We start from the raw sequence: 26,866 nt of genomic DNA on the forward strand, positions 1-26,866 counted from the left end.
GTCTTGGGATCTGATTTCTCCCAACACCGTAATGCGCCCAATCATGGTTCATGGATATGAGGTCCAATGAGAGTGCGTATGAAGTGTAAAGAATTAATCCCAAACTAATGCAACTTAATTGGGATATTGCAATCTAATCGGTTCCCATGTTTCCATAATAATCATAACAGGATCTATTTTCTCCATGGAAATCTAATGCACAAACAGAAAATCCACGTTAATACGGAGACCGAGTCAACTATGTGTTTATAGACGATCTATATGTGGAGGACAACCTGATGTAGTTGCTGTTTTCTTCCTCCTCCTGTCGATTTAATGTCTTCTCTTCGCTCATATAAACCCTACTTTAAGTGAATTCCAGTTGGAAGAGAAGCCCAACTTACCTATAACCATCAGAACTGGGCCAAAACCATTTCCACCCCATTGCTCCTCTCTCTCTCTCTCTCCTCTTCTCTTACCTTCACCGTTCAAGAAAGAGAGGTAACTTTTCTTATCGAAGCGTAAGAATTAATCGTTTGATCGGAATGAAGATTTCGCTTTGTTCATAAGGAGGCGATGGGAAGGAGAATAGCATTTCCATCTGAAGCCAACACCTCACTCCACCCGTCACTCGTCGTCTGCCTCGTTGTTGCATGGATCGCAGCCGTCATGGCCGTCGTCCTCTCCTTTTGCGCCACATGCAACCGCAAGTCCTCGAGCAAGCAGTCTTCTCCGCGGTCGTCACCGTCGAACGAATCCGTCGCGAAGCCTGCAGCTGAAACTACGCCTGCGGCTGCAGCGCAAGAACAAGACGAAAGCCCGGCACAAGAGATGCAGCAGCGGAAGCAGGAGGAGAAGGAAGAGGAGCAAGTGACAGTCATCGAGATGGCGCCCGACGTCGCGACGCATGGGCCCCTCCCTCCGACGGTGCTGCCGGCGTCGGCCTCGAAGCGGAAGCTTTCACTAAGCTTCGGAAAGGTGCCGGAGCGGCTGAGGACCAGCAGGAGGGAGCGGCACGGGAAGGGGAACGATTCGGAGGACTCGTTATGGAAGAAAACCATCATCCTGGGCGAGAAGAACAGGATCTCCACCGACGACGAGGAAGAGGTGGTGGACGAGAACGGGAACCGGCAGAGACACTACCACCCGAAGACGCCACGGTCGCGGCAGACTTCTCGGAACAACTCCTTCGCGCACCCCGACGAGACGCCGTCGTGAGCCACGGTCACCCGACGGGGAGTAGCCGGCGGTGATCGTTTTGGAGGCGCAACCTCCTGGGAGATGGGTGACCCATGCAAAACGTTGAATTGGTATGATCTCGTACGTGACGTACTTTTTGTATCGGTTTCTCTTCAACGAGTCGAGAATGGATTGTGCATGCGTTCGTCAATTACAATACGAGTCGATGACACCTTTTGGTCGATTACTATAATCATCGAGTGAGAGTGAACCAAAATAAACAAAAACTTGTGATTTGATGTTAATAATACAACAAAAAAGAAAAATCTAGCAGGAAGTAAGTTAATCATCATTCGATATCTAATCATCGTAAATATAAGAGGAAGATAAAGTCACCCTTCACCCGTTTGCCCACGTGGATAAGAGTTCAAGGCAGGTGATCACAGATTGTTCCCTCTTTATTGCTCATGTGGATAAGAGGAGACTATTGGAGGTAATTAAATATTGTCTCCCCACATAATATTCCATGAAATATTTTGTTTCTTTACAATAAGGTATAAAAGTTCACCTTTAATACAAAGAAAAGAAAGGAGGGCTTGACCTTTTTTGATAACTCACGTCCGCACTCTCAAACTTTGGATTACTAACTTGGGTATTGGAAGGATTGGGTCGGGAAACCTCTCCCGACCTTAGTCTTTGTGTGGATGGTATCTCGGGAGCTTAGCGTTTCTACATTGGAGGCACCTCGGGCAACTTTGCATATATGGATCTAAACTACTTTGGGCTGACTAGGATGTCAATAACTTTTTCCCCTAATAGGAGAGTCCGATGTTGTAGTAATAGGCTCATCCATCGACTCTCTGAATGAACACTTGATAGAGGAGGCTCTACCCCCATCTTATAATACTTTCATTCAAGCAGGGCAGCAACCACTCTTTTCGCACATAAACGCATCCACCTTAGCGTAAACATCGATGTGATACTAATGTCTATTTAATGACCCAAGTCTCTCACCCCCGGGGGCGACCCCGAGCAACTTGCTCATTTTTGTTGAGGTATTCTTGAATCTTACCCAACAAGTAGGCATATGAGTTGGGAAAACCCAACCCGTGTGAGAAGAAATTTGCCACAATGGAGGGACAAGACAAGATATGCTTGAGGCACGAAAGTTGAGAAAACTCGACCTGCAATAAGAGAAATCTATAAAAGATAAAATGTGCCCATGTGAGTTAGAAAAACCCGACTTGCACGAGGAGAAATCTATCACGATGGAGGCATAAGGCAAAATGTGCCCGAGGCATGTGAGTTGGGAAAACCCAACCCACACGAGGAGAAATCTGCCACAGTAAAGGCACAAGGTAAAATGTGCTCGAGATATGAGAGTCGAAAAAACCATATTTGCGTAAGGAGAAACCTACCATGGTGGGAGCACGAGGCAAAATGTACTCGAGGCGCGTGTGTCGAGAAAACCCAACTTGTGTAAAAAGAAACTCGTCACTTCAAGAGGCATAAGACAAAATTTGCCTGAGGTGTGTGAATTGGGAAAACTTGACTCATGTAAGAAGAAACCTATCATGGTAGGAGACACAAAATAAAATATATCGAAGGCACGTGTTTCGAGAAAATCCGACTTGCGTAAAAAGAAATTTATCATTGTGGGAGGCACAAGATAAAATATGCTCAAGATGCGTGAATTAAGAAAACTTGACCCATGAAGAAGAAACTCGCAACGGTAGGAGGAATAAGACAAAATGTGCTCGAGGCACATGAGTCAAGAAAACCCAACCCACATAAGAAGAAACCTGTCACGACGGGTGGCATAAGACAACATGTTCTCGATATGCGTATGTCGAGAAAACCCGACTTATGTAAGAAGAAATCTACTATGGTAAAAGCATAAAACAAAATGTGATTGAGGCGTGCATGTCGGGAAAACCTGACCCATATAAGAAGAAACATGTCACAGCGGGAAGCATAATATAAAATTTGTCCGAGGTGCGTGAGTCAAGAAAACCTGACCCGTGTAAGAAAAAATCCACTATAACGGGAGGCACAAGACGATATGTGCTCGAGACGTGTGTGTCGGAAAAACTTAACCCACATAAGAGGAAACTCATCACAACAAGAGGCACAAGACAAAATATGTATGAGGTGCGTGAGTCACGAAACCTGACCCGCGTAAGAAGAAACTCATCATAGTAGGAGACACACGATAAAATATACTCGTGACATATATGTCAAGAAAACTCGACTCATGTAATAAGAGATTTGCCACACGACATAAGGCATAAGACCGAATGTGTTCAAGACGCATGAGTCAAAAAAAATTTGACCCGCATCAGAGTAAATCCACCATGGAGAAAGAATCTTAAAGCAGAGAGGTTAAGTGTTGACTCATCGTTTACTCGAGGTGGGTAGACCACTACACAACATAGCCCATTGGCCTCAAGGTTCATTAGTAAACTATTTAAGGAAAAAAAAAAGGAAGAAGAAGAAGAAAGAAAGAAAAGGGACATGATCATCTCAAGCAGAGACGAGCCTCCACCACATGAGGTGGGTTCCTCACGGACTAAAAAAGGAGGAACCCACCTATGTAGCCCACCTTAGCTCCTTTCATAGTCGAGGTGAAGAGGAGCAAGTCAGCGATAGGGCTTTGCAGCTTCCCCACTATAGACCCATTGTCGAACTTGGGTCCCTTAGGAACGAGCAAAGAAGGAACCTACCTCCGCACCGCCTGTTGCCCACCTTATCTCCTCTACCTTGATGGCATGTGTTGGAAAGCCTGACCCCCTCATTTGCTTGAGGTACAGAGTTCAGGAAACTCGACCCTCTCCTCACCTGCGATCATCGTCATGCCATAGAGGTCAAGAAGCTCAACCCTTGCTTGTGCTAGAGGGATGTTGGTCGGGAGGCTCGAGCTCGACCTCTGCCCAAGGCGTGGAGGTCGAGAAGCCCTAGCCACATCTTCGACCAAGTCGCGGAGATCGAGGGGCCTGACCTTGCCTCTGCTCAAGGCATGGAAATCAGATCCCACCCTCACCTCCGCTCAAGACGAGGGGTCAAGATGCCCGATCCCTATCTCCACCTAAGGAGTGGAGATCAGAATCACCTCTATTCGAGACATGGGAGGTCAAGAAGTTCGATTATTACCTCCACCAAAAGACGAGGTCAGAAAACTTGACCTCGTTTGACCAATGTGCATCCCTCGATGATACGAGGGACAGGTCGACAATGGAGCACCACGAACAGTGCCGGGGGAAGCAATCCCGAACGGACATGCCGAACAAACTTGTATTGGATGAACTAAGTGTGCCACTAAGTCAACAATGGATCGAAGAGGTATAATCTTGATGTGCCAAATAAACTAGACGTTGCACTTTGAACCCCTCTCACAAGAGCCTTGAAGCATGCCTTTGAGGGGGTGACAAATAGTGGAGAGTACACAGTCAGCTAATTATCATTTGACACGTAATCACCACATGGTGTTCAGGGTGGAAGGGGAAGATGAAGGCCACCTTCCATTTGTTTACCCACATAAACAAGGGTCTAAGTTAGGCAATTACAAACTGTCCTCTCTTGTGGCTCACGTGGACAAGAGGTCAAGGAGAGACTATTGGAGACGATTAGAGACTACCTTCCCACAAAATATTCCATGAGATATTTTGCCCATTTAAGACCAGGTATAAAAGCTCGCTTTAAACAAAAAAAAAGAGGAGGCTTGACCTTTTTTGACCACTAACGTTTACACTCTTAAACTTTGGATTACTGACTTTGATGTTGATAGTATAATGAGTACCGTTGACTAGTGAATCGGCATAGTTGGTCCATTGCTGAAAGTGCAGACTCACCCAGGAGCCTCTTCAGGTGCCTCTTCCTTACTGACGTGGGAAACTTGGTGAGGTGAGACTGCGTAAGCGGTCTGGTCGAAAGCCATTCTATTGGCGAGAACTCAATTCTAGATAAGTAGGTAGGTGATATGAGATCTTCATGGTTGCAAGATTCCTCCCTAAGGTTGGGTCGTCCGAGTGTCCTCGGGTGAAGAGTTGTCTTGTGGCTACGTCTTGATAGTGGGGTCGTCTCGTGACCATCGACGATCTTGCAAGATAGGCTAGTGTCGAGAGTTGCCCATTGTAGCCCCTCCGATGCTTAAGTCAACAAAGGGGAGAAGACAATAGTGCAAGCTATATGATTGAGTTAGAGTGTAGAGAGTCCCCCCTTTCAACATGAGCTGATGGGTTCTTTTTTATACCTAATCCCTAGGCCTTCTTATTGGCTGACCTTGGATAAGATTATGTGAATCATCTAAGCATTCTCTGATCTTGATACCTTGGATAAGATTATGTGAATCATCTAAGCATTCTCTGATCTTGATAAGATACGACGATTATTATCAATCATCGATGCGGGACACATCGCGATGTAATGCGACGTCATTTTGGTGCTGATGACTTGGAGCCTTGCTTAGGTATTAGCTTTTGTGATAAATGAGCTGACATGGGATAAAATCATCCATATTAGACATCAAATAGATCAAATCAAAAAATCCTCTCCTGATATTAGTCTTCGTGCAGGTGGTACCTCGAACTACCCTGTATATAGGGGTTCGAACTACGTTGGGCTAACCAGGACGTCAACTACTTTTCCCGAAGTAACCTATAATTACCTTAATGGCTTTCTAAATGGTCAGGTGCATAAAGATACTATGCATTGCATTCAATGGTTATCAATTTAGCAACTATAAGTTGATTACAATTTCACTTTCCTGTTCATCACATCATGGTAATACAAGAGGATACACATTGGTTGTCCCAGAATGCAGAAGAATAGCCAAAAAATCATGTTTCCGACCTGGCCGATTAACATCAAAACAAAAATGTAGATTAGGTTTCTTAAAGTTCCACATTACAAAAATAAGATACAAAAAACCGATTTATCGACGAGGATTATGAACTCAACATACCGTGGTGTTTTTGAATTTATTCTGGAGATATTTTGTCAACACGATCAAGGGAATCTGGCAAGCAATGACAGAAAAAAAAAAAAGATCATTATGAATAGGAAGCCATGGTGTGGATCTTTGGCCATCTTTTACAATATCTCTTATGATACCAACAATAGTCACGCATTTTTTTTCTTTTCGTTTCAAATTATTTTCTTAGGTCTTTTCCTTTTGCATCTTAATTGATTCAATTTATCTAACTATGGGATCAATAGATAACTCACTTTTTGCTAACCCAAATGAATATACAGTCCCTACCTAAAATTGGAAGTGTATGGTTCAAATAGCTGGAGCATGAATCTTTTCCAAGATCCATTATCTTGAATTAATGCAGGATTTTATATACCGTGTTATGCCCTCAAAGGATTTTATAATACCAAAGGGAATAAAAGGTCTATAGTTATCTATCATGTGTTTTCTCTATCAAAGTTGGAACTAGTAGAGCGAAAACATGAAATTTAATATGAATGGGAATAAAAGGTCTATAGTTATCTATCATGTGTTTTCTCTATCAAAGTTGGAACTAGTAAGCGAAAGCAAGAAATTTAATCATTTTAACAATTGGCATGAAACTATAGATGCTAAATAATATAGTCATGTTGAGGAAGATAATGACAAGGTTATGAACTGAAAGGTGAAACTAAACAACGGTTGGCGGGTTTTGGTAGAGATTCCTAATCACATGGTGCTTGATAAAGCCTACATGAAAAGAATAACTTAGAGTCTGTTTGCAGCCAAACATCGTGATAACATGTGAGTACCGAGTCAATGAAATCAAAATTCGGTATTGTATCTCCAAGAAGTTATGCAAGTTTGAACTTGTTTTTCAATGCTGGTCAAGTTCTTGTGCATGTCAGCTAATTATAGCATCTTCTAAGAAAAGGATAGTTCAAATTCAACATGCTGTCAAAAAGTTGACTTGATGGATGTTACCTGAAACATGATTCCTATGAATGCCCAGAACTTGAATATTTGGCAGGGAACAGCAACACATATCTGTATACGATTTAAATTTTGTCATAGAATTTAAAATAGCAACTAAACTGAAAAATGAAAAAAAAAAAAAAATGACAAGAAGACGAGCAATAAACATACAGCATGAGTGCTACAACTTAATTCCAACAGCTATTTTTGCCACATATTTTGATTTTTTGAGACCAACATTATATAAGGCCTAAAAGTGCAAGTAATAAAATAAACAAAAGGTTGCAAAATAAAGAAAACAGAGGAAGCAAAGAGTAGGAATTATGCATCTTCAGAACAATACTAGTGCTACAAGTTATATGAAAAAAAAGCAAACTAACGTAATCTAAAGATACCAATCTGTTCCATCCAAGATGTGAGAAGGAAAGGAAAAAAACAGATCATATCCCTGTTTATTCAAGAATTGATCAATAGTTTAAGTTGCTGGCTCAGGCATTTGTTAACTTTGCCACCACCACAAATACATTCTACTGACTCACCACGGGTTAAAACTCCAGCTCACCAACCACATCAGTTCATCGATCATCATTTGCCATTAAGCGGGTTGGATTCCTCACCATCCATAAATGATCGAAAATGTGTGTTGGCAAAGTGAACTCATATATAGTGACAAAACCTAACATCGTTATTCAAATAGTTCAACCATATACTCAGTAGTCACAAATTATACATTAGCCTGTGCCTATGTGTCATAGCTTCCTATGTGTTGGTTAGCTCAATTAATTCCACCAAAGTAGCATAACCAACACATTTTCCATTTCACAAAGCTAAAAAGCTCCTTTGGTAGAATAACAGAGCTACTAAACATATGAGATACTAATCCAAAGCTTCTAAGAGGCAAAATCATGTAAGATAACAATTTACCTCGTGGAATATGGCAGATAAAAAGAAGGCTATCATAAGAGCAACACCCTGCAAGGAGACATTTGAATAAAAGATAAGATCCAGCACTCTGGCAAGAACAGTGTGAAAACAATAACAAAGCTTATCCAGTCATATAATGCAAATACCTCAAAGCAAAGGACCTAAAAGCGATTCCAGCTCAAATAAAGTATTTAAGGCATTTATCCTTTTTTTCATAAAGGATTACAATTGCAAAGAAGTCTGTTCAGTAAAATGTAAGCAATGCAATCCTCATTAAATGAAAAGGTCTATAAATATAATCTACTAAATCAAATTATTCTTTGACCTCCCCAGATATGGATTAGTATTCAACATATAATTTTGAGGAATGGCTCAGAAGGATTTTGAGAGATGTTTTTTTTAAGTCTTCTGTCTTTCAAATGGTGTATTGTCAATTCAATTGACTTTTCACCTCTAACATACACATGATCAAACTCTTACATAGTGTTGAGTTGAGACATGTATGGATCAAAGTTTCTTGGTAGAGAAAACACCTTAAGAAGATGTTCATCTAGGAATAACTATATCAAAGGCCAATGAATATAACAGAAACCTTACCTTTGGTAAGCCATTCTGCAAGCAGGGAAAATATATATGACGAATCATCCATTTGTGGACAGGCTGGGAATGATCAATTTTCATCAATGACCAGAAAAATGATAGACTACATAAATCATTGTCATCAGTCAAAGATGTAAAATTCCAGAGGGAAATAAATAAGTAATGATAGTAAAAGATATAATACATTTGATTTTTGTCAAATATTAAAATTATGAGAATTAACAACCACAAATTCAAATGTACCAATGAGTTATCAGCCATCATTTTGTGGAAAATCATTTCTTTCATAAGCATTGCCCCAACCCCAATGAACCAGTATATACAAAGTATCTAATCATACAATTTGATTAATGGTTAAAACATACGAGAGTTAAAAAAAGTTGAATCTTAAACTAGTTAACCTAAATCAACAATAATCTTGAAGGACATGATGGATAAAAAATGAAGCATAATTTAATAAAGTATAACCCAAGTGGACGAAGAAAAAGATGGGCATTTTATGGAATTCTGTCATATGACATTATCAAAAGATGGACATAAATCATTGTATATACACATTATGGAATTCTGTCATATGACATTATCAAAATATGCATTTTGAAGCTTAATGCAACTAATAATTGATGAGTTACTTGTTAGCGAGAGGTTTGGAAGGAAAAAACCATCTTGTTGCCAAAGCCAATTTTCAAATTGTGACTTTTTGAAGTTAAACAAAAGGGACATATATGTTACACTGACCAAATAATAATCAAACAGATCTAAATATTATTGATATTGATGGATTTTCACATAGGATATCTTTGGTTTTGTTTCTTAGCTAAAAATCAGATTTTACAGTGGATTGTCAAATGAGGGGATTTAATCTCAGCTAAGTTCTGAAATAGTTAAATTTTGCACAATCCTCTAGCATACTTGTGATGAAATATTTGCATGCAGTTCTTCATTCTTCTACCAAAACTTTTTCAGTATATCTATGACATAAATGGAGAACTTCGACTGTACAGTTGAAAGAAGTTGGCTGACAGTCTTTGGCAGTTAAAGTTGGCCATTAAAGTCCAACACTGTCATTTTAATATTAGCTAATCATATGGTCTAATTGTTTTGTCTATGGATAGAACTGTCTGAAGCATTAGGATTGTCTTAAACTCATCTAGCCATCTTCGAGTAGGTCCTTCAGAAGCACTACTGACATAGTAAGTTCTCATGCACAAGTAGGCTTGAAACATCCAGAACCTAATTCACATTATTATTACTAACTAATGTAGAAAAGAATCTTATTACTTAATTGACATTGTTTAAGAAGCCAAATAACATTATTCAAGTCGTTGGTGGGGTACCATATTTCTTTGACACGGTGATTTAAAAAGCGCTAGGCGTCAAAAGGCGTCAAGGTCCAAAAACGCCCGAGGCGCTAGGCGCTCGCTCGAGCGAAGTGAGACGCTAAAATATAAAAATATATAATATAATTAATAAATATAATTATTTAAAATTTTAAATAAAAATATTCTATTAAATTAAGAAAATCTAAGATACAAAATCACAATGTCACATTAACAAAAAGTTTTAAAATTCAAAACAATAAAATTTTACATCAAAATAAAAATTAACAACATTAAAATCAAAATAATATATTATTAATCTATTAACAGTATTGAAAATTAATCATTTCAAAATTCAAATAAACTTAATATTAACAGTATACTGTATACTGAGCCTGACGGAGAAACGGGGAAGCAGCGGCGAGCGGCGGCGGCAGCGGGAAAGGGAAAGGGAGCGGGAGGCGCGAGCAGCGGGAAGGCTCACGGGAGGGCTCGCGGGAGGCGCGAGCAGCGACAGCGACGAGCAGCGAGATCGGGAGCGGCAGCGGCAGCGGGTTAGGGTTGGGTAAGGGTTATATCGGTTTAGTTGGTTCGATTGAACCAACTAACAACCGAACCAGGACCGAACCAGACCTAAAATCCTGGTTCGGTCACTTGGTTTACCCAGGCGCTCGCCCGAAGCGCCCAGCGCCTGGGCTCGGGCGAGCGCCCAGGCGGCGCCTGTTTGAAGCGCGCCGCCTGGGACATTAGCGAGGCGCTCGGGCCTCGCCTCGCCTCGCCCGAGCGCCTCTTTCAATCACTGCTTTGACATAAAAGCAGGATGAAGAAATGAAGACTTAAATGCATCTTTTAAAGCATGCGAATTGGCATGATTACAAAACCGACATCTACCATTTTTCTTCGGTTTACAGAGAAGGAAAAATTATACTAAAAGAAGAGAGTAATAGTCTCATAGCGAAACCAAAGAATATTGGTAATATAGAAAAAAAACTGCAGCTTCAAAAAAAGAAGCAACTAAATTGATTTTATTGTGAACAAAGCATTTATTTTCAATTTAGCTATCATGTAAGAAGGCACATGGAAAAAAAAAGTTGAGTCAAGGTTAAAGAGATATACCATGTTCCACATTCTCCAATACTAATGTAGTCCAGTAGTGCACAGACAAAAAATAAGATAGAGCGGAGAAAGTAAGTCCTCGCTTGTTTATAGTACAAGCTATAAAATCATCATGAAAGGAAACAAATTGACAGTAAGTCCACATGTCTAACTACCTCATCAATTGTTTTCGCATTCCACCAATCTTTGTAGAACTCACGATCACCAAAACAAAGGAGCTCAGCAAGAATATTTAACCTATATTCACACAGAAGGCACTCCATTTAATCCAAAAGAAATGAATCTATGCTTTTATTCCATGCTCAGAAGCTCAGACTCAGGAGAACTCTTCAAAATTTTTTAGTGTGTGAAAGAAATGAAATAATAAAAGGCAGCATGTACTGGTTCTCTTAAATGGATATGCACCTTGACTTACCATAAATGAAAAAAGCAATAGAACATGCAAAGCCAAACATACAAAGTTGGAATTGACAGCTTTAGAACTCTCTCTATAGCATACAGAAGGTTCCCTCTCAAAGGATGTTGAGAATTCTTGATGATAGGATTGATATACTGCAAAAAAGAATTTCCAGCAAATTATTTTTTAACAATTACCTCACTGTAGGACATAAAACAAGGAAACAACTGCTTACTTGCTCGATTATGAAGCCCATCAAACCTGTAAATATCACCAACTTAACAATTTGATGGATCACCCAACCCTTTCTAATGGATGTTGTACGAGGATAGTTTAGCTACATATAACATGGGTAATATGTCAGAGTGAGCTCTTAGGTGATCAACCTTGATGGTTAAACTAGAAAAAGTTAGAATAAATTATAAAAAAGTCCAATTAGAAAAACCATATAGTCAATTGCATAGCATTGTTATTCATGACTTTTACAAAATTAACATTGATCTCTAACCATGACATGGCATACATTTTGATGGTAATAGAGGCCGGCCATAATAAGGTATGATATGTATCATACAAAACTTGTGCATTTACAAGTTTTCCAGTTGTACATTTGTTATGTATGGATTATAATGTCTCCAACACATGTTGAATCATTACTGAGACGAGTATACAAGCAAAAGAGTAGGCCTTAGAAGATAAAAAAATTAAAATCGGCAAGACCAGCCAATAACAACATGTAACATCACTTGGTATGGTAAGGTAATCGTATCATACTAGTATAAACAAGGACCAGCATCATTACCAGACCTAGATTTGATATGTTGATTTCACATAAGACCAAACTAAACCGAAGGGGTTCTAATTAGTTTCTGAAAAATAATCAGTAAGCAAACTTTTATGTCCTTTAGTGGGGCGAAAAGCAGTTGTTATTGGTCCAATAGTGTGTTATAAGCATCTATTTAAGATTTTATTGTAGGAATATACATCAAATTTCTGCATACTGATATTTCTAGTAACCAGTATTAAGCTCAATTCAAGCAGGTGAGAGCTCGGGTAAAATTTTCCATTGCTTCATTTTTTCCGTAGTTTTCAACTTATATATCCATCATTTTGTGTTGCTATGAATAATATGCTGTTTCCAGAATGTTAATACACACACACACACATGATATGTGATGTTAATGCATTGCATATCATATGTAACTTACCAATCATTTCACACATGAAAAACCCTGTATATGTGTCTCTAAAATTCATGATTCAAAAATTGTTTTATAATTTCTACGTGTCATCTATACTTCTTATTTTCAGATAAATAAAAAAAATATTCTTCTCTCTTGTTATTTATATCTATGTTCTTCTCAGAAGAATAGGGATCTTTAGAGAACTAGATTTGCTGACTGCTGCAAATTTTTAGTGTTTGATGATTTGGGACCCTTCTCATGTTTTCAGTAAAGGACCAAGATGAATGATGAAATTGATACACATAGAGCAGATATTTGCCAATCAGAAGCAGGCGAATAACTAAATAAATTACCTTAGCATGAACAGAGAATACCCATGCATGAATATCGTGTAAATCTTGGGAGCAAAAATGAATGTTAGCAGTACCTGATAACAAAGTGTGGGAGCCACCATAAAGTATACTAAACTTTTGAAGCTGACCCATTTTAAATCATCGAGTTCTGGAAAATGGGAATGTATATCATCCTGATGATGCGTCAAACAGATTAGAAATTATTATAGTGTAAAATAATGTTGAATACCACATTGATTAATAGAAACTTCACTTTGGTTTGAAGAAACAGAAAAATCTAACCAAATGTAACAACAAGAAGTGAGATCCGCATCTTCATTAGTCACATATGGTATGGACCAATTTTTTTGGTTCGATCAAGTACCAGTGTCGAAACATATACCTTAATATTAATACAATATATTTTAATTTTGTTTTTGTGACTTTATTCTATGATAGCGATCAGTGCAGGTTGGTATATCGGGAATATATGTAGCAATCAGTCCAATAGATTACAAAAACTGATATCTGACAGAGACTTAAATCCATGATCATGGTTCGCCTTTTGGGTCTGCTCCTTTGGAATGATAGTAATTCTTTTTACACTTTGGGAGTTGTATAACCTTCACCAATCAATCCAACAATAGACACTGACAGGGATCAACTTATCAACTTCATTATATAGATCAATATATGCATACACTTATGTACTATAAAGCAGGGAATATGATTTTGCTCAGAGCCTCAGACACGTATGTACCGGCTTGTCACGGACTTAGCTAGTTTTGCCTAAGTCGTGCGGCACCCTTGCGTGTCCGTCCGCAAAGGTCTGCCTCCCCGAAGCCTCCCATTATCCCTTAGGACCAACAAAAGAGAGAACGGGTTAGAGAGAACGCCTCAATCGGGATCCACAAGCAAACATCTCCGAAAAACACTTCATAGACAATGCAAATTACAAACAGACTTTACAAGCTCTGAACAGTTACACAACAAAGGGTAAAATGGTCCATTATAGACCGAAAATCTCTCGCACGTGTCCACATGACAGAACCTTTATTTACAAGCCTAAAGAGGCCAACAACCCAACTAAAATTGGACTATTAAGCCTTCGACCGCCCCTCTATATGCTGTACAAGGCATGAACATGCCAAAAGATACGGACATACATAAGCATTACATCAAACATCTTGTTTAGAAGTTTGTCCGTGACATTCTCCCCCACTTATTCCTTCGACGTCCTCGTCAAAGCCTTTGTGAACACTGCAACTCCTCGCCTTTGCTGAGTCTTCAATCTTCTGCTCCAGCTGCAATGCGCCTCTTGGCTCCCAGCTGCTCTCTGCTGCTGTTTTTGAGTAGTCGAACCTTTGATCCGCCATGCTGCTTCAACTCACCAATGACTCTGACTCTGGTGTGGGGTTGGCTGAGTTGTGTTGATCCTTGTTGATTCCTGCGGATCCCCCATATGAAGGAAAAGACCATCCTTACTGTGCCAATCTCTCAAATTTCTCATGCTACTTGAACTGGGTGGATGCTTGTTGGAGCTTTAACGAGCATCGTCTCGCAAACTTCTGAAGTTTTTGGTCCTTCCTCCACAAAATTTTCTCATTGACTCTTCTTTCACTTAGTTGTCACATCCAAGTAGGTTCGCATCACTTCCGCTTTCGATTGGCATTTCGTTGGGAAATGAAGCGGACAATCTACTCTCAGTAGCACTGATCACCGTTGGTAAGGATTTGACAACTATTGTCTTCCATTATCTTTGAAGGGTCTTTGAACTTGTGCAGAGCTCCTCTGCTGGATAGATAAGAGAATTGGGGTACTCGGTTTCGCCCATTCTCTTAAGAGTTGAGAAGGCAAAGGTTACTTGACTTCGCCCGCCTCCCCGAGGTTGTACTCCATGCATCGAGCTGGTTACTGGCTTTCGCCCGCTCTTTGCTCACACTTCTGAAGCACTTGAAGTGTTTGCACTCCTTGCGTTGAGTTAGTTACTGTGATTCACCTTCTCAATGCCATTGAACTTCTGGAATGCAGGAAGTTTTCACCTCAACTTGGAGTAATTCTCTCATAGGTTTGGTCGCCTCTGGGATTGTGCCGTCTTCTCCATCAACCCTGCCGCCTACTCCACTGAGTAGCAACGGTACAGCACCGCGTACTGCCTGCTTCGTTCCTTGGTTATTCACTCTTGCATGACCCGAAGTCCTTCACTTTCGGCTATCTTGATGAGAAGCTCATTGACACCGGTCTTACGAAGTTCCTCGGCCTCTGCCCTTCAGCCTTGTCTCGGTACTTGGAGATTGCCTCTGCATGCTCCACCTCCTCGGCCTCTTTCACGACCAAGCGCTCTCCCTCCATGAGAGCAAGGGATCAATGACTTTCACGGAAGTCCCGCCTCTGCGGTACCATGGCGCTGCCATGCCCATGGCCCTACTATCCGTCGTCTCGCATCTGCATCCCTTTTCTTCACGATCAGTAGATATGTCTCTGTGGCACTCCTCTGAGTCCACCTCCATTCTAACTGATGCTTGATTTTGGGTAGCTAAGTCCCTCTGGACTCGTCGTCGCTTCCTCGCCCCTTTCGACCCCCTGCTTCAACACCTCTGTGTTCTCCAAGCAGTCTGTTTGGTCGATGGAAAGACAGACTGCAACTCCCATGCATGGCCTCTGCCATCGCGTTGTAGGGTTTGCACCGATTCTGTTCTCCTTAGCTTCCTTGGTAGCAACGTTCGCTTACTCGACCTTGTCCTCTGACTTGCCGGGCTCCCTTAAGCGAATATGAGCTCTGGAGCAGTCCAACTCTCCAGCTACTTCGATCATACCTCTGCATGATCAAGTCCCTCCCATGGAACTCACTGGTACTTGCATTCGAACTTTTCCCTTGGTGGAACCCAGCCCCCATATGCTGATGACCAAGGTTTTCATCCGATGCAAAATTCGATGCACGCACGGAAGACCCGCCTCTGCGGTACCATGGCCTTCACTCCTTGAATCCATAGCCCTTCTTGCCGTCGTGTTGTTAACCGAAGTGGAGCTTCCAGTAGCTCCCGATCATACCTCCATATGATCTAATCCCTCACGGGACTATGTCGTGTGTATCGCATTGCCACGAACTTTTCCACCACGATCCGCTGCACCATGTCGCCTCCTGGTGACATCTCTATTGCATTCTGATCCTTGTGGGTTGAACTCGAATTGTGAACCCTCCATGTGTGGCCTCTGCCAATACATCGCAGGGCCTCTTCCACCTTCGATTTTGTTCACTCCTTTGGCAATCGACCTTCATCCACCCACTCTTGGGTCACACCTAGATGAAGCACCGCTTTAGGACAGTCCGTCGCCTAGTAGCTCCCCGAAGTCCACCGACTTCACTGTAATTTGTGCACCATTGTTTGGATCCTGGGCCTCTGCCCATACCAGCACAATCTCCGCTGTGCACCGCTTCCTTTATGGCAACTTAAATGGCAACACTGTGGCATATTCTTCAAGAGCACCCACCTCTGAGTCCTCTTGCCCCGTGCTAAGGCCTTCTGAACCCAATTTCGCCTCCGCAAATTGAGTCGCCTTAGTTCCTTCATCAAATGCTTCTCCGAAATAAGGTGCATGTGCCCAAAAGCTCTCTTCATCTTTGGCACCATGCAAGATGAGTCCGCTCCGTCAGAATGAAGGACCCATGAAACAACATGATTCTACTCTTGCCTCTGCAAGAGTTCATGTACTTGACCTCTGTCTAAGGAAAGCACTATGCCTCCGCTCCATGTTCCAACTTCTATGCTGGCTCCCTTTATGCGGCTTGGGTACTTCGCCAAGTTACACCCAAGTTACTTCGCTCCTCGTTTTTGCATTGAGTCGATGGTGGCCCTCGTGCCCACCATTCCACGGTTCAGCCCTCCCTTGAGTCCGATCTCCATATCGACTCCATGTGTGCCTTCATTTAAGTTGCTTTGGGTCGCTCCCCCACTTGATCTCGCAATGCATCCACCAATGCATTCTCTCGAGCGAGATCATGCAACGACTCCTCGCCGCTTGCTCAGTTCATTGAGCTTCGTGGAGTTGTTGTTTGTTGAGGTACTCCTCCTCAACTTGTGAGGTCCGTCCCACATGATTCTCCCTCTAGAGAGCCGAGACTTATCCCTCCTGGATAACTGTCCCATTGGAGCAACATCTCTCTTTGTTTCGGAGACCACCATCCCCTTGGACTACTCCGATCTGCTGAACAAACTGTGCATTGTTCTGCCTCCTGCAAACGTACTTGCTAGATTGCGACTCCACGTCAATACAGCCCCCGCTGCACCACTCAAGGCCTAGCAACATGCTGAACTCGTTGCACACTTCAGCCTCCTACGGACGTATCCTTCACATGCCGAAGAGAAAGTTTTAATGCTCCATGACACCGAGTTTCGGTCGTCTTGGGATGGCCACGAACATTCCATCGTCCGCATACAAGCCCATGCATGAGTACCAAATTCTTCGAGTTAGCAATTCCCCTCACCTCTGTGAGCTTTGCATAACTCTTTTGGTCGTTGAGCAACTCATTCCACCTTGCATGGTCTCATTCTTACCAAGCGTCTCGCTTGCCTTGAGCACCATAAAGTATGGTTGTCAACGTTGAGCCGTAGCTCAAACTCAGCCATCCCAACCTTTGTGCGCTCCGCATTCTTCCAAGCTTGTCTGTTCTCGTGGTGCCTCTTGCGCGAAGGGTTGGTCATTCCTCTGAATGCCAATCTCAGATGCCCGCTCCTCCGAGCGACTCCTTTTCCCTACATCTCCATGCCCGTTTTCCCTCAAACGGTCGCGCGTGTGCTAACTGCCCTCAACGTAGCCCCGCTAGGTCCCCCACGTTTGCATGCTAAGTGTTTCTATGAGTGCTTGTCCCGCTCTGATACCATCTGTCACAGACTTAGCTGGTTTTGCCTAAGTCGTGCGGTACCCTTGCGTGTCCGTCCGCAAAGGTCTGCCTCCCCGAAGCTTCCCATTGTCCCTTAGGACCAACAAAAGAGAGAACGGGTTAGAGAGAACGCCTCAATCGGGATCCACAAGCAAACATCTCCGAAAAACACTTCATAGACAATGCAAATTATAAACAAACTTTACAAGCTCTGAACAGTTGCACAACAAAGGGTAAAATGGTCCATTACATACCAAAAATCTCTCGCACGTGTCCACATGACACAACCTTTATTTACAAGCCTAAAGAGGCCACCAACCCAACTAAAATGGGACTATTAAGCCTTTGGCCGCCCCTCTATATGCTGTACAAGGCATGAACATGCCAAAAGACACGGACATACATAAGCATTACATCAAACATCTTGTTTAGAAGTTTGTCCTTGACAGGCTGGTATTTATCTGTCCTATCATAAAGCAATATAAGGACCACCCTTTCAGGCAGTTCAGGTGTGGTACAAGTCTTACAGCCCTGCTGCACCCTTCTCTCTCCTTCATGGTCCTCATCTTCCTCCTATTATGCCTTATCTTCTTCTCCTTCTCTTCCCCTCTGGTACTGTGACATATACCAGCATATCATGTGCCGATACACTGGTGCATAGTGGACCCATACTGATTCAGCTAGTGATGGGTATGGGTCCAATAACCGAAATTGTAGCCCTTGTTATATATATTCATCCATGAAGAGATAGAGAAGATAGAAATGCATTCCCTCTCTTTGAACAAACAAATTAACAGGAATTTTCATGAATTATGGCATGAACATAATGAGTACTAGTGTGCTACTGAGTCACTGACAGTTGAAAAGTATCATTCTTTAAAATTCAGGTCACAATTCTCCAAACCACAGATATATAAAATTAGCACCATTTGCATTACTCTATATCAACTTGTATGTCAGCAGGTTGCTCTGACACCCTACTCTCTCAATCACCTTGTTGTATGAATAACCCTCACTAAATGCCTCCAAAGATCCTCATGATTTAGGATTTATGTTAATAATATTGCATAACAACTACAATGGCTCTGTTTATAGAGTTGAACTAGAAAATATGATATATATTGCATTTGCTTGAGGCCTAAGACTTGTATGCCTACAGTGCAAGATACACCTGCATGTAAAAACATTGGTGGTTGTTGCATCTATAAAAGAATGACAGATTAGGCATTTTCTTATCTATGAACCAAATTAATCACAAATTCAAGAATTTGGTACATTACAATGCTTTCATAGGATATATAGCAACTGTGAATCATAGTCAAATGTCTTTGGTTTAGCATCTAGATGAAGACAAATAATTTTGATTCTCAAAATCTATGGCACTCATGTTTTGCATACGACTCTAACTTCTTGATGATATCACCATTTTTCCTTCAATAAAATTCATAAGCATCTCATTGTCCTCAATGACAGGTTATTGACCTTCCACATGATCTATAAAGGAGTCCTGTAATAGAGTTTCTGGCCATTATTGTCATGAATGAACCTTTTCCACAAATAAAGCATAATTAGACAAGAAGCCTTTTTCATTCCTTAGCATATAACAAACTGCTTCTTGGCCAACATGCATCTCGTGCTTTAAAGTTTCAACATGTACCAAGCTGTTTCAAAAGCTGATTGTTTAAGCCATTCATTTATCTTTTTCATTAAAAGATCCATTCTTGTAACCAATCATCAGTTCCACCAACTAACCAAGAAGAAAATTACAACCGAAGCACCAAAGCTATCTATGATGAGTACCTTATGAATAGATTTGGAGAGTACTCTTCTATCATAGTTCGTATGTGCATATGATACAAGCTTGGACCAAACTATGATTGCAAAGAACATCAATGTGAAGCCAGACAAAACAGCAGAGTCAAACCTGAAATGGTTCCAATTAAGAAATCAGTAAAATACTACAAATGAAATTACTTATAGTAAAATAAAGGTTTCTGGTAAATTATTGCATGGACAATTTAAAATCTGTTTTTATTCTCTTTATTGAGATTGCATCACAGCCTTCAGAAACTAATAAAGAATCATTTAAAGTGTCCAAGGTCAAACTAATTCTGATCATGGTTCTATAATTATAAGATAGTTTTGGTAAGTATCATGAAGATTTTGAAACACTAGAGACATACAAGAAATTTCAGAAGAGTAAAAATTCATTCTAGTGTACAGCATGTACAGTTCTGGGTCCACTATGAAATAAGTGTTATGTTCTGTATGTGCAATGATAAATTCCTAAACTGCTTGTTGATTTATATTTATATCATACTTATAATCATGCATTGTTTTTCACAGGTATTATTTTCCTTTATGTTTGTGGATGGCTTATCAAATCTGTTTACATGTAGGAATAATTGCACAAGGCTTTTTTTTTTCTGACAACAAAACCTAAAAATTTAATCAACACAAGAACAGGGACAAATCACTTTAATAGTCTTCTATTCATATTTTTCCCTCTTTTGGTTTATCCATTGGTATTTTGATTGGTGATGCAGGTAATCTATATTCTACATACACCCAGTCACAAATTTCTGATTGAAAACAATATGGGGATGTCTGGAGAAGATCAAGGATATTATCATCAACCAGGACAACACATTCTACAGAGAGAGGCCAAAGGAGAATGAATTTAGTGGGAAAAGAATGCTGAATGAACCTTGCCAAGGAACATATTTGCAGTATCTATCTCAATGTGATAGGCCAGCACTATCTATCTTTTAACTGAAACATTAGTCTTGTCCCAACCTTTGTATTAAAGCAGCCTGAGCTTATAATAACTGCGATTCTGCAGACCAGCCTCAGGTTAAAGCCTAATTTCTCTAAGAACTTCCTCTGTATGCTCAGCTTCAAAGAATTAAAGTTTGGCTGCACTGGCCAGTATGGACTGATATTTACCAGTCTGAAGACTGACCCGTACGTATGGAGCAATTTTCACCCAGTTCGACCTGAAACCAAGCTTATTGCCTGATAAGATCACTGTCCCAACCAGGCTTATTGGGTGGTAAGCAGATAAGCATCAGACTATGCCAGGCAATAAACCTACTGTCTGATACTGCTATCTTTTTTAATTATGATAGTACCATCAGGAAGTTCTTGGAGAAATGTTCTAGGCTCTTATGGCCCAGGTGAAAAAAGATGCACTATCTCAGGTATTATATGTCCAATACTGCTGTCTTTCTTTCTACTTTTTTTCCTTCTTCTTCTGTACCTTTGCCTCTTTCCATTATGCTCTCTCTTCTTCCTCATCTCCACCCCATTTCCCTGTCACCTCATCTTCTCTCTGTCTCTCTCTCTGTGGTCTATGTATTATCGGCCGGTACTAATCCATAATGAGCATCAGTGCACCACCCTATACTGGTCCAATCTGCTGGCCGATATGGTACTGAGATTTTAATCCATGGTCTGCTTAACCCAAATCAGATTCATGAGCTGATAAGGAGCATTTACTCATTGCCCAATCTACACCCAACTTTCTGGGCAAAATCACAAGTCACCCTGACCTGACATGCTACAGTTTATCAATCAACATGTAGTAGTCTAAAGACTCTAAACAGTCATCTCATTTAGGATCCAATCATAGACACAAGTCAGGTAGTTAAATGGAGTCTAAGTAGCTCGCTTATAAGGTTGATGTCCAAATGTAGCTGGCAATGGATCAATTTTCTTGTGCTTAGGATCAAATATTTCCATAGCATGTATCATGCCCAAACAAATTCCCTTTTGGTACCCTACCATATCTACTGTTGGTATGCTCAGTGCAATATTAAACCAATTTAAAAGATATTTTATTGAGTTGTTATGTATTTTTTATTTTTTATTTTTGAAAAATAATGTGTCATCTATGATACATATGATAATTATACATATCATCTAGGACCATGATAATGAATAATGAGCATAATCAACAAAGGGAAAAATGTGATACCATAATACATGAAACCAAAGAATCAAGTCTCAGTCCATTACTGATTTTGGTAACCCACCAGATTGGTACACAATACTGGTATAACAACCGACATCATCGTATATCATTGAAAAAAACAATAAAATAATAAAAATGAATAATATTATATGTTGGTATTGAGTTATATTTTTTATACTAATACTCAATCAAACTAGTAAACACCAGCCAGTACGATCAAGATTTGAAACTTCGGTGAAACAGATACATTACGATATATCATCTCTCTTTGAAAAATACATGTTAGCCCAATATGTAAACACATTGTATCAAGTTTCGAAAAGCCAAACAATGCCACTGAATAAACCTAAAATCATATTGGATATCAAGTGGTATAGAGAATCCAAGACAATACTGTCATTAATATTGAACTTATAACTTGGTCTATTACATTATTGACATTGTTCTCATGTCATAGTCTGGCTTAGACTCTTAGGTTTAATAAACTGAGCAGACTATCGAAAACATGGACAAAGCCAGCATTCCTAATTAAAAATGAGCTGTCTATAATTGGATGACTAAAAAAATATATATACTTATAGTGGATCTGTATGGACATGTAGCAGAACGAACCATACTATCCTACATCGGTCGGTATAACATGGTCCAGTTTGACTTGGGTTATACCACCAATGTGGGTCAGTCTGCATCTTAATAGTTCATCAAATCATTATTTATAAATTGTACCAAAGTAGTATATACTATTACAATACTTCATCATCAAGTTATTCTGGCATTTAAGGAGTCAGATGAGCCTAAATTAACAACATCTATTGGCAAACACCTCAAATGCAACTAAAAAGTTTCACCATGTCTTTAGTTGTCATTCTCAAAGCTTGTACAGTCTGCCCATCATTTAACTAAAGCACAGTATGCAACCACTTAAAAGTTAAATGGGGAAATTGCAATTGACTCTGATGTCAATTTCCATAAGAGTTGTCTTTGATTGTTACTAAAAAATAATTAAAGAAATCATAACAGATGTATGTTAATGCATCTTCAGATGAAGATGCAAAGGTACATTCTTCAGATGAAGATTACATACAATGACAAGATCACCAAAATTATAGTCTAATTATGCAATTAGAAAAGAGAAAATTTTGCACCATGAAAAAAACTAAAAATATGTACATTTGTATATCCTTTCAAAAGAAAAGATAAACAAATTTCTTTATATTATTTAACTTTTTTATCTACATACTCATCTGCAAATTACATAGGAAACAATTTTGTTCTTGAAGGCAGCAGAAGAATTATTATCCACTTTGAACTTGCATAAAATTGGAAAGGAAATACAGAAAAGCAGTTCAAAAGAGACTGTGCCTTCGGCTTGCTGATTTACATAGAACCAGCATTCTTTCAAATGTATATACAAGAAAACACCTAGGAAGTACACATAAATAGCGGAATGCACACAGTAAACAGGTGTTTTGGGCCTTTAGTATATAGGGTTCAGCAGACATTTCTTGGTTTATATTTATAAACCTTAATTTGAAAGTCAACATAGAATAAAGTCTTATAAAAGTTTTACATTGTTGTTTATGGTTATTCTTGGATCAGTCAAATCCAATCCATGTTATTATTTATCAAAGAGAATATCAATGAAAAATATTTTTAAAGATGATCTAAGCCTAACCAAACTGTATGCACAAAACTGAGGAAGAGAGAAGGATTTACCTGATGATTACGTAAACTGGATACAAGATTGAAGCCATTGTAACCACCACATGAAGACAGATAACAAGCTGAAAATAATGGAATGATATAAATGAGTATTGGAAAGACTGAAAGACATCTACAGAAGAATTGAAGGGCTTTTGCAGAATAAGCTAATGACTAAAAGACGATTTACTCTCGAGTTAAGCATAAATAGAACATAAGTGCACCATAGTTTTTGAGGGACTAGCAACACAAAACCAGGCATCACCTCCATGGATATCATTTATTAATTTCTCTTGTTCTCTTTATAACTGACGCTATCTTCATCAGCTTGAATTTAACATTTAGCATCAACAATCACATAAAATTAAAGGGCTAAGCACAGCTTGAAGGCCCGAGAGGTAACACAGATATTTTTAAATTGTTCCACAATTATATAAATTCAGCATTAGCATGCATGTTGCCTTCCATACATCAAGCACATAATTTGTCAGAATATCATTCTGTATGAGCATATACCCAAAAATCCCACAGATCCAAATTATCTTGACGAATGCACAGGGTATTTACAAAAGTTAGAGATATATCAGGAACTATACTTACTGGTTCAGAAATGAACTTGTGCTGAGCCATCTTTTCGGTTGTAAAAGCACCAAGAGGAAAAACAGGTAAAGTGACACTGAAAGTTTCAGATGTTAGGATGTGTTGCTAGACATCATGCATTTTGGCTATTCAGAAACATTACCAACATATCAGAAGTGGCCAATCTCTCAATGATTTTGAACTGAACCAAAACCCAGCTCTTATCAGTAGACCATACTGGAAAAATAAAAGAAAAACACATGATATCATCTGAGGAATCATATCTTTGTAGAAGTGTATATGCACAAAAAAATATAGCATAGAGAGGACCAATAAAACATTGCTTGTATTAGGAGAAGGAACAAGGAAAACCTTCATCAAGTTTTCAATGATGAGCCGTCCATTAACTGCAATTAGCACTACGATACAGAGGTTCAAAAGACCCGCATGGCTCTGTCAAAAAGCAGACTTCAGCTGGTAGGAAACAGCGTAAGTATGAAGAGAAAAAAAAACGCATAAGCACACGAAGGTTGTTTGATAGGAGTCATAATTGCCATCGGTAGGACCGGAATTGCACAAATTCGTCAACGCCATCAGAAAGGACAAGAAATGGTATTGATGTTTTCCACCTGAATAACGTTTTCGCTACGATGCAACATCAACACTAAATAGGAATTCACTAAAATATAAGGTTAATGACATGAAAGGGAAGGGGGAAAAGAATAAAATTTTCGGCTTTATTATCACCAAGTTTTCAGCAAGGGTTTCATGGATGACTCCTCTGCTTCCTTACACCAAGATTAGCAACGAATCAAAGGATCCTCAGAGAAAAAACCCAAGAAAAGATCGGGTCGATAGCACGATTCACCTGCTTAAAGACCGCGTCCGAGCTCAAGGGGCTCTCCCTCACCCTCCGATGCACCGGCGCCGAAGCCCGGCGCGAGAAGTCGGCCCAGGCACTGTCTCCCGCACCCTGGTCCTCGCCTCGCCGGACGCCTCCCCGCCCGTCGTCCCCTTCGGCCGCGACAGGCGGGCGGCGGCGGAGCGGCGAGTGCGGGTCCGGCGATCGCGCCAGGGCCTCTCCGCCACGCGAGCTCGCCATGACAGAGCAAAGCGTAGCAAGACACTGGCATTCACGTCTCTCCCTTCCGACGGGTATTATTAGGTCTATAAGTACTGGTAATCAACTACCTGTTTATTGCACGTAACGCTGTAGCCGACTCTCTGCCCGTTTAGATCTGATTAAACATAAATAAATAAATAATATATATATATGAAAAAAAAAACATATATATATATATATAAGAAAATTGAGAGATAATAGAGACGTGCATAAAATAGTTTCTTACGGAATAAAGCTAAAAGAATCTTTCATGCATAAAATAGTTCTCCGGAATAAAACCAAGAGAATCTTTGGTGCTTACGTTGGAATAGATAGAAAATGGGTTTATATTGAACTAGAAAGTGATCGACCATCTTAATCCATCATGACCCCGATTGACCAATTATATAGAAAAAAAAATTAAAAAATATTATAGATGGTAAGTAATTAATATATTGATAAGGTCATTTAATCTCACGAGGAGTACGGGAATCAAGGATTTATAAGTTCATCATAAAAATCAATGATTCATAGGTTTGTCAGATCTTCCTTATCCTTAGAGGTATATTTTAAAATTTACATATTTTGAAAGGATAAAATCGTTCGGATACTCTCATGCCTATAAGTTACACTAATAGTCTAATCGACCAAATAATTTATTTTCATTATCATATACAAAGTGGGATCATAATTCAAAGTCCACTATGGTGAACAGCTGTAATCAGCTCAAGTGATTAGTTAACCAATCTTTTCTAAGCTATCATTCACTGACAAAGTAAGATGTTTTGCATTCCTTTTTATCTAAGCAAGAAAACACAACTTCTATTGCTGAGGATGTGCAGTGAGGCTGAAGGGGGACTAATCGGAGAGACCATTTGATTGCATGAAAAGAACAAAGATGTGTCCGTCGATGATGGTGTTTTTTGGCTTTTCTTTTCTCCCAAAGAGGAAGATGATGAAGATGGAAGGAATGCCTGTGGCTGCAACAACACTTTCATAAAGGGACGAAGAAGAAAAGGAGGATAGATTCTTCAGGATGTCAGAATTGGTGGCATCGGTTCATCAAAACCATGGAATAAAGCTTCCACTCGCGAAGTTTCAGAAACAGTGGAGTTGTCCTTTCCTCACCTTGGAAAAGGAAGGCGCGGAAGGAGAGGAGAGGGTTCGAGTTGTTTAATGGTGGGGAGCAGTGGGAGAGGAGAGGGTTCGGTGTTTTGGGCAGGAAGCCTCACCGAGTAAAGCAATCCTCGGTGACCGCCGTCACATGATGGGTTACTTATATATTATTCTTAATAATTAATTATTTATAGTATTTTAATTTTTGTATTTTAAAAAAATAATATTAAGATGATTATATTTATAAAAATAAAAATAATTATTTTATTTTTCTTCGTTTCATCGATTAAGTTGATGAAAATATATCACACGTGCTATTATTTTTACTGATATTAATTTCTATTTCAACAATCAAGAAACTAATAATTCTAAAATAGGGATGAGAAGGAGGTATGATCATAAGAGATCCTTTATCCTTTCTACCAAGTGATTCATTTTCTAATATTTTTTTAAAAAAATATAGAGAAAAAAAGAAATAATTGAATAGTATTTAAATACTGTTTCTAACAAAAAATAATTTAATTTTTTTCAACAAAAAAATTGCAGTGGATACGTTAGTG

At 39.8% G+C, this 26,866-nt stretch overlaps 1 protein-coding gene across 4 annotated transcripts; it reads right to left on the reverse strand.

Annotated features, from left to right (window-relative positions):
• Window positions 1-5,846: 5,846 nt before the first annotated feature.
• Window positions 5,847-25,282, reverse strand: LOC135623765 (diacylglycerol O-acyltransferase 1-like). 4 transcript variants are annotated; one of them, XM_065127087.1, is made up of 16 exons: window positions 24,957-25,281; window positions 24,461-24,541; window positions 24,252-24,325; window positions 24,110-24,185; window positions 23,525-23,592; window positions 19,636-19,759; window positions 13,049-13,147; window positions 11,673-11,774; window positions 11,456-11,592; window positions 11,196-11,277; window positions 11,041-11,061; window positions 8,603-8,665; window positions 8,006-8,053; window positions 7,091-7,153; window positions 6,119-6,172; window positions 5,847-6,006 (listed from the first exon to the last, which is right to left on the reverse strand). In XM_065127087.1, the coding sequence occupies exons 1-16, from the start codon at window positions 25,188-25,190 to the stop codon at window positions 5,905-5,907; spliced, it is 1,428 nt and encodes a 475-aa protein (XP_064983159.1). In that variant the 5' UTR covers window positions 25,191-25,281; the 3' UTR covers window positions 5,847-5,904. The 4 variants fall into 4 exon arrangements, with proteins under 4 accessions (XP_064983159.1, XP_064983160.1, XP_064983161.1 ...); XM_065127088.1 differs by lacking the exon at window positions 11,041-11,061 and having other exon boundaries at window positions 24,957-25,282; XM_065127089.1 differs by lacking the exon at window positions 8,603-8,665 and having other exon boundaries at window positions 24,957-25,282.
• Between the last annotated feature and the right edge of the window lie 1,584 nt (window positions 25,283-26,866).

Source organism: Musa acuminata, chromosome BXJ2-9 (assembly GCF_036884655.1).
Source record: "Musa acuminata AAA Group cultivar baxijiao chromosome BXJ2-9, Cavendish_Baxijiao_AAA, whole genome shotgun sequence".
Taxonomy (NCBI): domain Eukaryota; kingdom Viridiplantae; phylum Streptophyta; class Magnoliopsida; order Zingiberales; family Musaceae; genus Musa; species Musa acuminata.

Coding starts and splice junctions, on each gene's coding strand:
- LOC135623765 (XM_065127087.1), bottom strand. CDS start 25,190: ATGGCGAGCTCGCGTGGCGGAGAGGCCCTGGCGCGATCGCCGGACCCG. Junction 24,542..24,956: donor CGGACGCGGTCTTTAAGCAG/GTGAATCGTGCT, acceptor GCTTTTTGACAG/AGCCATGCGGGTCTTTTGAA. Junction 8,054..8,602: donor TGCAGAATGGCTTACCAAAG/GTAAGGTTTCTG, acceptor GTCTCCTTGCAG/GGTGTTGCTCTTATGATAGC.